The sequence below is a fragment of the Tamandua tetradactyla genome, chromosome 3 (assembly GCF_023851605.1).
Source record: "Tamandua tetradactyla isolate mTamTet1 chromosome 3, mTamTet1.pri, whole genome shotgun sequence".
In the NCBI taxonomy this organism is placed as follows: domain Eukaryota; kingdom Metazoa; phylum Chordata; class Mammalia; order Pilosa; family Myrmecophagidae; genus Tamandua; species Tamandua tetradactyla.
The window spans coordinates 173,173,374-173,185,472 of NC_135329.1; the positions used below are offsets into that span (position 1 = coordinate 173,173,374).

Here is a 12,099-nt window from a genome sequence, read left to right on the forward strand (position 1 = left end):
CTGTACAACTATGGCAATCACTATTGAATTTTATTTTACTTATTTCTCCTCTATGATTCTTTTAGGATAAATAAACATTATAAGGGCTTCAATTGCAGTAACAGGTGTGTTCTGTGCATGTCTAACATCTTTGGAGAAGTTATGATTTCACCTGATGACTAGACAGGAAATTCAAAACTATACTCATCTTCTGAAAGAACTATTAACCTTTGGAACATCATGCAATTGATTGTTTGTGTAAACATACATTCCCTTTGAATATTTCAAAATTATGTCATTTAGGTTACTCTTCATCTTTAGCTCTCTCACTAGGTTGCCTCCGTAAGTACATGGATGTTATTTCACTCATTACTTCAATCCCAGGACCTATAACAGTGACTGGCACATAGGAAGCACTTGTCTAGGCCATAGTTACTTTGAGACCATTAGATCATTGAACATGTAAATTCTTTAATATGCTAGTCCCTGGCCACACTGAAAGAATCTTTGTGTCTACAGAAGTTCCTGATTAGAGGGTGCACATCCCCTTTAAGTAATTTTAAGGGTTACTCTCACCATGCTTCTGAAATATTCTTACCATGGTGATATCAAATAGCCAACTGTTGTGGCATACCTTTGCTGTTCATTTTAATTGAAATAGTTTCATCCATTGACACTCTAAACCGTCCATTGCATATCAGCATTCTCTCTCTTTTCCTTTTGTTTTTCATTCTCTCCTGGTTCTCTTCATTCTTTTGCAGCTTCTTGACTAATCTTCCTCTTCTATAGTTCTTGTAGGTGAAACTCTCGGGAACTTATTCTTCCTTTAACATACTCTCCTATTATAAACTTCATCTAAACCACCTTATTCACCCATATTTTCAACTGCCAACCTTATGTTCATGATTCTTTAATACATATTTCAAGTCATCTATTCTTAACATTCAAACCTATACTGATACGATGATATTCTACAGGGACCTCAAACTTGTTAAGTACAAAAACTCATTCTCTTCCTCCTGAAACATGTTCTCATTCCTTTTCTTTTTTTAAAACTATTTGTAGATGAGTTGAGCATTGAGTAAAAACTGGGTATGTTAGGTTGGATGAAAGGAAGGGCCTGGAGCCAATGTTTAGAATGGTGCCAATGATTAAAAAAAAAACTCCCCCAGTGAATATGCCTACTGCTTTTCTTTATTTTCAAAATTATCCTTTTTGGACTCTTTTATAGGTTAATATTGAGATGTCTGGGGTAAAATGGCAGAGTGATACTCTTCATTTGATCTCATTTCTTCAATCACAAGCCTAGTGCAAGTAAGTATAAGTAATATCAAAGAATCCATTAGCAGCATTTCAAGCAACCGAAGTGTCACAAATGAGAAATATTTAAAAGTTGGCAGCAGGTACTAAAAGAGGAGGAACGTACAAGTTATGATAAGCAAAGTTTTATCTTATAGTAATCTCTAAACTTAAAAGTGTTTATTACTCGCTCACATCGTCTGTTGCAAGTTGGCTGACTCTCCAGGGCAGCTCTTGTCCATGTGTCGGTTTAGCATTCCAGGCTGCTTCAGTCTTGTGAACCTGTATCTCAGCACATACGCCATCAATTGCTGTGGCAGGAAAAGAACAGACTGTAAAATAGAGCCAACAAATTAAATGCTTCCACCTGGAAATGACATACATCATTTCTGCTAGCATTTTATTGGGCAACTTAAAACACATGGTCCTATCTAACTTCAAAGGAAAGGGAAAATACAATTTTCCCACGTGGTCAGGAGAAGAGTACCAGACATAGTAAGCAATAGCAATAAATATCACAAAAAATTTCTTATAAGGAAAACACAATCCTATTTCTTCCCCAGGTGTGCGCTAAAAAGAATGGAGAGGGCGGGCCACAGTGGCTCAGCAGGAAGTGTTCTTGCCTGCCATGCCGGAGACCTGGGTTCCGATTCCCAGTACCTGCCCATGCAAAAAAAAAAAAGGAAAGGAGAGAAGGAAAAATTCAAAGTTCAGTAAATGCTCTATAAACGATTCATTCTGCAAAGGATGCCCCATTATCACCATGCTGAGTTAATTAATGAGAAAATACTATGAGTTCTCACCATTGTGTTTTCCCAGCTAAAAGCAAATGAGGGAATGAGAGACAATCATGCCCAGAGCTATCAAAATAAGTGAGAAAATAAATGTTACAAGAATTGCCAAGCAGGTTGGTGGCGTGGGTCAAGCTCACAGGACATCGTCACAGATGAAACACTTCAGGAGGTTCCTGGTCAAAATCCAGAAAATTTGCCCACTTTTCTGTCCTTTATCTGGAAGAAAAGTGGGGAAACTCTCTTGTCAGTTATGAGTGTGTAGGATGGGCATGAACTTGCCGGACCTGAGTATTAGAAGATAATTCACCCACACATGGTGGGGGAACAATTTCATGGCAGTGAATTTAACTCACACGCCAAGGGGAAATGCCTTCAAAAACACAACTCACTAAATCAGAAATATAAAGAAATTTACTCTACATCTGTTGAAGAAATTGATACCATTACGTACTTTTTAAAATCCAGTAAAGAAACTCCAGGCATATATAATGCCAATGGTAAGTTCAATCAGACATTTAAGGGAGAAACAACACCAATCTAACACAAATTCTTTCAGAAGATAGTTGAGAAAACACTTTCCAATTATTTCATGAGGTTCACATGATATAAAATCTTCACAAAGGAACCATAAAAAAATAAATGTATAGACCAATATCCCTCATGAATAGAGCCAAAAATACTTAACAAAATATCAGCAAATAAAATCCAGCAATATGAAAAAGGATGGTGCATCATGACCAAATAGAGCTTATCTTAGAAATGTTAGATTGTTTTACAACATGAAATCATATTAAGAGAATAAAGGAAAAAAAGCCATATGATCATTTCAGTAGATTCAGAAAAAGTACTTGACAAATTTCAACAACCATTCATTTAAAAAAAAAAAAGATGAGGAAAGAAAAGAATTTCCTCAATGTGACAAAAGGTATCCACAAAAAAAAATCTATGTTACGGGGACAAAAATGAACAGAGAGAAACAAGTGCTAGAGAAAATGCAGAGAAAGAGATGCACCTATTTACTGTGGGTAGGGAAACAGAGGTGCTGCCCCTTGGAAGGCAGCATGGTGGTTCCACAGGAGGCTAGGGGTGGGGTTGCCCTATGATCCTCCAACCCCATTGCCCAGTGTGTACTGAGTGTGGGGACACAATGGACATTTTGCACACTGGTGTTTCTGGCAGCAGTATTTGCCATTCACAATGGATGGAGATGACCTAAGGGTACAACTATTGAGGAATGGAAGGGGGAACTATGGTGTATACATACAATGGGCTACCGAGTGACCACAAGAAGAAATGAAGTTCTGAGGCATGCAAAAAGGTGTATGAACCTTAAGGACTGAATGCAGAATGAGATATTAGGATAAAAAAGACAGATATTATCATGCCTCAATCATATGGACTAACTATAATATAAAAACTCAATGAACTGAAGTTGAGAGCAATAGGTTGCTGCCTACATTTAAGGGTCCTAGATTGCAAGCTCTTAGAGTGACATATACTCAGGAGTTGTAACTTTATTTCTAAATTCTGAGATACTGAGCTTTTTGTATATAACCTGGTCATTCCTAGAAACTTTGGGTATTTATGTAACACCTGAGACTCAGAGTTAGAGCTCTGAAACTTTGAAAATTAGCAGTACCCCATACAGGAACTATTTTAAAAAGTTGAAAAGGGGATCAGACTTTGAGAAGAGATATGAAGAAAGCTGATCTGGATAGAAGGTAGAGCAAAGCACAGGGTTAAGGATGGTATCATCAATATTTTAAAACTTCAACTTCTGTGTGAGAACAAAGGGAGAGATGTTTATTGGGAACGAAATTTATATTTTTGGCAGCACATTTCCTAACTTAACTTGTATGGTCAGTTTAGTAGAACACCATCAGTACATGGAATCTTGAATAGGGCATGAGATTTTGTTGCTTTGTCCAGGTTAGTGTGATGCCCCAATATATTCCAGAGTAATTTGGGCAGTGAATAAAGAAATAGTTGCAAAGTTCCTTTGGGGCACTGCAGAGAAAGGAGGAAATATTCAAATTCCCCATTTGGAGAATTTCTGATATTCTCACAAGAAGTGGGGACAACCAAAATCAATAGGCCAAGCCCTCAATCTGGGGATTCGCCCTTATAAAACTTTTTCCTGCAAAGGATAGGCTAAGCCTACTTAAAATTAGGCCTAAGAGTCACCCCCAGAGAACCTCTTTTGTGCTCAGATGTGGCCTCTCTCTCTAAGCCAGCTCTACATGTGAACTCACTGCCCTCCCACCTAAATGGAACATGACTCCCAGGGGTGTAAATCTCCCTAGCAATGTGGGACAGAACTCCGGGAATGAGCTGGGACCCAGCATCAAGGGATGGAGAAAGCCTTCTTGACCAAAAGAGGGAAGAGAAAAATGAGACAAAATAAAGCTTCAGTGGCTGAGAGATTTCAAACAGATTTGAGAGGTTATCCTGGAGATTATTTTTATGCATTATATAGATAACCCTTTTTAGTTCATGGTGTATTGGAGTGGCTGGGGGGAAATACTTGAAACTCTTGAGATGTGTTCTAGTAGCCTTGATTCTTGAAGAATACTGTATAACAATACAGTTTTTACATTGTGACTAGGTGATTGTGAAAATCTTGTGTCTGAAGTTCCTTTTATCCAGGGTATGGATAGATGACTAAAAAAATATGGATAAAAAAATAAATAAATAATAGGGAGGATGAGGGGTAAAATAAATTGGGGAAATGGAAATACTAGTGGTCAATGAGACTGAGGGATAAGGTGTATGGTATGTATGAGTTTTTTCTTTTTTCTTTTTATTTCTTGTTCTGGAGTGATGCAAATATTCTAAAAAATGATCATGGTGATGAACACACAACTATGTGATGATATTGTGAGCCATTGATTGTACACCATGTATGTAATGTATATGTATGAAGATTTGTCAATAAAAATGTTTTTTTAAGTTGAAGATTTGTTAAGAATCAACTTACAGCAAAAAATTTTTGTTTTAGGATATAGTATATGTGAGATTATATTTGTTAAAAAAAACAAACAACAAAATCTATGGCCAATATCATACTTTTTAGTGAAATATTGTGCATTTACCCCTAAAATTGGGAATAGGCCAAGAATAAGAAAGAAACAAGTAGAGTTGTTTTTATCCACAGTTGATATTATTGCTTACATAGAAAATACTTTGTGTTTCTATATCCCAACACAAAGAATTTAAAAGTGAAAAAAAAAAAACATTTATAATAATGCCAAGAAATAAAATCATTAGAAAGAAGTTTAGCAAAAGACAGTCAAGAGCTCTACACTAAAAACTGAAAAATATTTCTGTTGAAAATTAAAGAGGACCAAAATAATTGAAGATATAAACTATGTTTCTGCATTGGCAGACTCAGTATTGGTAAGATGCAGTTTATTATAATAGTATCATTCAATGTCAGCTCTCTGGTTTGGATAATTATAATGCAGAAATATTAGATGTCAACTTTAAGTGAAAGATAGAACTCTCTGGCCTACTTTTGTGAATTTTAGGTAAACTTAAAAGTATTTTTAAAAAAGCTGTCAATTATTTCAAAATTGATGTGTAGACGCAGTACAATACTCATAGACATTTTGCTGGAATTGAAATACTGATTCGAAAATTTGTATGAAATGCAAAGGCCTTACAATATCCAAAGCAATCTTGGACATTGCAGAATTGGACAACTTATACTACCTGATATTTGAGACAATGTGGTTCTGATAAAAGAATTGAATAAGAACTGACATAGTCTAATGGAACAGAAGATAAAGCCCAGAAATAGAGCCACAATTAAATGACGTAATAGTTAGGTCCATGTGGCAACTTAGCCAGGTCTTGGCGTCCAGTTGTTTGGTCAACCTGCTGGTTATTCTGAGGACATATCATAGACCTAAATCATCAGTAAGTTGATTGCATCTATGACTGATGACATCTACAATCAAACTGAAGAGATTGCCTTCAACAACATGAGCAATACTTTAAAAGAAGTGATGATTTCAACAATCAGAAGAGAAAATTTCCATCTCTATTTCAGCCAGCCAGCTTCTCCTGGGAAATTCATCAAAAAATTTCCGTGGGATTCCTGGCTTGCATCCTGCCCTATGGAATTTGGGCTTGCCCATCCCCACAGTCACGTGAAACAATTCTTGTAAAGATCTCATAACATGTAGATAACTCCCATCAATTCTGTTTCCCTAGAGAGTCTTGACTTATACACTCAGTTTGTGATTTTTGATGACAGCACCAAAGCAATAGAAAGGGGAAAGAAATGTTTTAACAAATCTAGCTGAAATAACTGGATACCAATTGGAAAAATAATCAAAAATAAAAACAATCTTCAATGCCTACATTATGCCATAAGCAAAAATGACTTACAGATGGAAAAATATCTAAATATAAAAGCTAAAACCATAAAGCTTCTAAAGAAAAGCAAGAGACTATCATCATGTCTTGGGGGTAGGCATAGGTTCCTTAAATAATAAAAATCAGTAACATAAAATAAAGCATTGAAATTTAGACTTCATCACCCTTATAAAAACTTCTGCTCATTTAAAGCTATCATCAATTAAATGAATAGTCAAGCCACAAACTGTGAGAAAATATTCACAAAATATATATCTGGCAAAATAAAAGTATCCAGGAAATATGAAGAACTCCTGCAATACAAAAATGAAATGATAAACAACCCTATGATAAATGGCCAAAATACTTAAAGTATGCAACTGGTCAATAGACATATGAAAAAAATGTTTACTGTCATTTACCATCAAGGATTGCAAACTAAACCACAATGAAATACCAATACACACCACCAGAATGGATAATATTGAAAGACTGACAACCACAAACGTGAAGATGTAAAAAAAAATGAGACTCTCATACATAGTGGGTAAGAATGCAAATTTGCATACTATTTTGGAAAAAAAATCTTGTCCTTTCTTAACAAAACAAAACTTACACCTACCCTAATGGCCTAGCAACTAAAGACCCAGATGTTTAATATAGAGAAATAAAAATGTATAGTAACAAAAACCTTATGTAAGAATATTCATAGCAGGTTTAGTGATAATAGCCAAAACTCGGAAACAGCCTGGGTGTCCATCAATAAGAGAATGGATGAATTAACAATGGTGTTTTCATTCAATTGAATATTCCTCAGCAACAAAACAAGAACAAAATTGCTAAATGCAACATCATGGGTGCACTTCAAAAACTTTGTGCTGAGTGAAAGAAAACTTCTGTATACAAGTTCATACCACATGATTTAAATTATATAAAATTCTAGAACTGATAAAAATTATTATATGGAGCAAAAGAAATAGAATAGTGTTTTCCTCTGGGATCAAGGGCAGGGATTGACTTGAGAAGGGATACGAGGAAACTTTCTGGGACAAAGACAATATTCTATTTTTTTATGGATTTGAGCTTACACAGATGTATGCATTTATCCAAATTCAGACAATGCATCCTTACATTTTAAGTATTAAATTGTATATAATGTTAGCATCAAAAGAAAAAACTCTCAATAGATACTGAACATTTGTTAATAATAAGCATGATGAAATATGTAGGAAGAATAGAATTGATGTCTGAAATTTACTTTGAAATGCATAAAAAATAAGATGATTGTTGGATAGAGGGATAGAGAGATAGATAAATGTGCGATAAAGCAAGTACAGTAACATGACGATAGAAAGCAGGAGGTGAGTATATGGGTGTTTACTACAAAATTCCATCAACTTTATCATATATGTGAATTTTTCAAAAAAATTAGGATATAAAAGAATCAATTTTTGATGATTTCAGTAACTTCTGACTCAAAATTAGACCCCAACACTGCATGGCAGTATACTTTTCAAAAACACTTTGAGGGGCGCGCCATGGTGGCTCAGCAGGTAAGAGTGCTTGCCTGCCATGCCAGAGGACCCGGGTTCGATTCCCGGTGTCTGCCCATGTTAAAAAAAAAAACACTTTGAGGAGAAACAAGTTAAGCAGAAGTGGTCTCAGTAAAGATGCTGGAAGGACCCATCAGTGAACAGAGACCATCATCTACATATGAGAAATTAAGAAATAGATCAGAGAGAGGTGCCAGCAAATGCCTGTCCCTATCCTCTCTTCTGCAGCCTCCACTTTTATTTACATTGATAAATGAACTGTATGTTTAGGCCAAAATGGGTCAATGGGATGGGAAAGTCAACTTCTTTGGGAGGACAAATAGCATTTGGAAGATAAGATAGAACACAATGCCAGCACCCTAAGCCACAATGTGCCATTTTTCAAAATACCGTAAGAAAGAAGTAGGATATAATGATTCTCTGGTGTTAAATGATTCAGAGAAAAAGGAAAGGGGGAGAAAGTTATCTTGACAGTCTGCTTTTTTTCTTTTGTTTTTTTTTGCCCTCATTATCTGTCCTACTAACAACACCTGCCTTCTTGAATAAGCTAAAAAAAAATCATTCCCAGGACTATGTAAATTACTATTAACAGCTAAAAGTATCTGCCTTCCATGATGTATTTCATACAATTCAAAGACTGTAAGCAAAAAACTTAGGCATAAGTAGAAAATATTTTATTTTGTTTGTGAATCAAATCATATGTGTCTGGTCATGTACTCAGTTTATGGATCAGATTAGGGTTCAAACAAAGAGATGCGAAAAATTTGCAATTTGTCATTGCTCCATGTATCTCAAATAAAAGAATATGTGACAAGATTTCTCCATGATTAAGCAATAAACACAAGGTGAGACCATGATGAAAGGTGATCACAAGTTTCCCTGGGAGTGAGGAGAACTTATTTCTAGAACCAACTAAGCATAAAGCTTCATCAGATCGCTGCATTCCTTGGAATCTGATTTTCTAAGGCCTCAAGCACTTTGGTGCATAGGGAGTCCAGAGTTTACGTCCTAGAGGGTGGAAGCCATAGGTCAGAGTTTAATGTAGGAAGAAGAGGCTCCTGCTAGAAGTTTGAACGGCCTCATGGAAGATATAAATATGCCAATCAATGTTCTCTCCAATAAAAGAAACCTGATAATATGTTATGATATACTATAGTGTATTTACAATGTAATTAATCCAGCAATGTAACTAATAGGAGTTGTATGAAAACAGGAATCATAAGGACAATTTTTATTCCACTGTCAAAATTACTTCCTCAAAATAAAGTGGATTTAAATCTACTGGACAATGGACACTTAGCTTACTATCTTCCTATTGGACACTCAGCCAGGCTTGATTTCTGTCAACAGACTACCTTGCTCTCTTACTTTAAAATCTCAGCTAAAATTCATCTAAACTGAATAAGTGTTTCCATAGGAATAAGATATCACCACCTCGGCACTTAGGGACAGAGTCAATAAGTGTTCAACAGAAGCAACCATCTCAAGTCCAAGAGTGATCATTTGAATCATGCATGACCGCTGGACTCAGAAATTCAGCTATGGTTAAGGGAAGTAGGGAGGTCAACCGACGTGTTTACTCCCATTAAGCCTTTGAACCACCATCTTGATTTATTATATAAATTTACTTAAGAAGTTAGACAAACCATAAATAACTTTGAATACTTTCCTTTAAAATACTTAGCCACCTAATTCAGCAATAATTTATGATACATTTTTGACTAACCATAACATAAACGTGAAGGAAAGCAATTCTCTTATACATCTGGCTTGTTATAATGTCAATCTATTCTCTACTCTGTCCCAAAATTGCTGTGTTCAATTGATTTATGGAGCCCAGTCTTTAGGGTGGAAAAAGAAAAAAAAAAGGAGAGAAAGAAAACACCGGAGCACGGCATGCTAGTGAGATTACTGAACTTCCTTTTCCTCCAAACAACAATTCTTGCTGAAACCTGGTCTAAAGTAATGGTTAATTTTACAGAGCTGTCCCTGACTGATGTCTCTATAGCAATGAAAATAAACTGAGCCTAGGATTCAGCCAGAGGGGAAAAGTTCATTAAGAAATAAAAGTAGAGGCAAAATTGCTTATTAAAGTGGCTAAACAGGGTTTTTCTATGAGAAGATGGATTTAAAAAAAATAATGGAGGGTTACAACCTATTTTAAAGAGATGAATTCAAATGTGACTCATAGATTCCGGTTGCAATAAAATTCTGTGGACTGTAACAGTTTCACTCCATGGAAAAAGAGGACAGTTAGTGGACTTATTATAATAGCTGAAGTATTCTGACATGAAACCTGACTTGCCCACAAGCTGCAAAAAAGTATACCGCTAACTTCAGAAATGTGGGGAAAAGAAAAAAAAGAAAAGAAAAGAGAGCATCATTATTTTCTTAGCCTTGGGTCTGTTCCAAGGCAAGGAAAATCCCACTCAAGATGTTTGTATCTAAATCTGAATGCAAGGAAATTTTTTAGAAAATTGGAAATCATTTTTAGCAGCCTGTAGCACTTCATTGAGCTTCTGAAGGGCTTACTTTAAGAATGATTTGGTCCATTGAAATTAGTCAACGCACAGAAGAGCTGACTGTTCCCTTATCTATAAGATGAAAGTAATGAAATCTTATTATGATTATCTTTTCATTTAAGAGGTATATATTTTTTAGAATTCTAAACTGAAGACTGAATAGTCGCCTAAAGCATGTATGTTGTTTGATACTGTTTTCCAGAAGGAAAATATGTTCACTATTTTTTTTTCTTAGAGAAAACTGATTAGTCCATTTGCAGATATGTGTCAAAGCTTTGTATCTCTCTCTAGTGTCTTTTAAGGAGGGCAGCAATGAATTTAGTACAACTACTTGACTCCCAAATGCAATGTGCTATTTGACAGAGTTTGGGATAGGAGAACCAACAGGCTGAGGAATCTGAGATTTACTGTAATGATTCATATTAAATCAGCCGGTCTAGCCGGCAAGGAAATAAATATATTCACTCAAGAATCATTTATGTCCACCCTGAGCCCAGCATTGTGCTAGCTTGCTAGGAATGTTTTTGACCCAGAAGTTTACGATATAGCAAAAGATGTGGGGGGAAACTTTCCATCAAACAAATGGTAAATAAATCAGTGAAGTTTGATTTTTGTTGCACAGACAATGAGTTTGGAAAAGAAGAGTAGCTATTTTTAGGCCATTTGGGAAGACTGCATTTAAGACTGAAATGGGCCCTGTAATACTCCCTAGGCTACAGCAGGCAAGACAGAAGGGCAGAGTTCTTCTGGCACAGGGGTGGGCCTGATCCACAGTGAGAGCACAACGGTTGTTGAACAAACGGCCTCCATCATTGAGCAACCCAAGCAAAGACCAAATCAGATAAGAGAGAATATTCTAAGTAAAGTGAACCAGATAAATGCAATTCGTGGGATAAAATTTTAGGTAACTATCAACAAATTCACCGCAGTTGCCGTTCATTAAGGGCTTATTATGCACAAGACACTGAGTTATAATTGCCACAAGCATTGCATCATTGAATTCTTATCAAAACCATGTGAAGTGGATATATTTACCTGTTTTAGAAATGAGAATATAGAAGCTTAAAAAGGCTAAGCAACATGCCCAATAGCACAACTAAACAGTGGCTGAGCCACGGTTTAAGAGCAGCATAGTCAGATCCCATCGTTGCTAGCAGGTCTGTAATATTGGAGTGTAAGGTAGGGATCGGGATAAAAGTGAGGCTGTTAGAACAAAGACTGAAATTATTCTGGGACAAAAGGAGCACATTTCATCTCACGAAGTTCTACCTTTGAGCTAGTTTATCCATTCATTGCAAGTTTTATTGGCTGCTTTGAGTTATTTACCTTGCAAGTTAATTATATTTATTTATTTATCAGTTGAGACACATGGTGAAAATGACACACGATCTAAACCGGAAACCCTGGCTGGAGGCTTTGCCAGGCACTGGTTGTCATTGGAAGTTTATCTTGGGCATGCCTCCCTTTTTAAGCCCCCTTCCAGCTCACTGCATTATTATTACATGCTGTGCCAATTACAATTGCCTAATATTAACTGATTGTGCCACTTTTGAATTACCGCTTTGGAAGCAGGAAACCTACTGATTTTCTTTC

At 36.0% G+C, this 12,099-nt stretch overlaps 1 protein-coding gene across 18 annotated transcripts in view; it reads right to left on the reverse strand.

The window, feature by feature from the left end:
- LOC143676488 (uncharacterized) overlaps positions 1-12,099 on the reverse strand; it is a 339,453-nt gene that overhangs the window by 65,352 nt on the left and 262,002 nt on the right. For 17 of the 18 annotated variants that reach the window (XR_013172135.1, XR_013172133.1, XR_013172129.1 and 14 more), the window contains one exon: positions 1,474-1,589. Coding sequence is in view for 12 of the 18 variants with exons in the window: in XM_077152000.1 (XP_077008115.1) it covers positions 1,474-1,589 (116 nt within the window). In the remaining 6 variants the exon portion in view is untranslated. Of the gene's footprint in view, positions 1-1,473; positions 1,611-12,099 lie in introns of all 18 variants that reach the window. The other variant, XM_077151993.1, reaches the window with a different exon arrangement.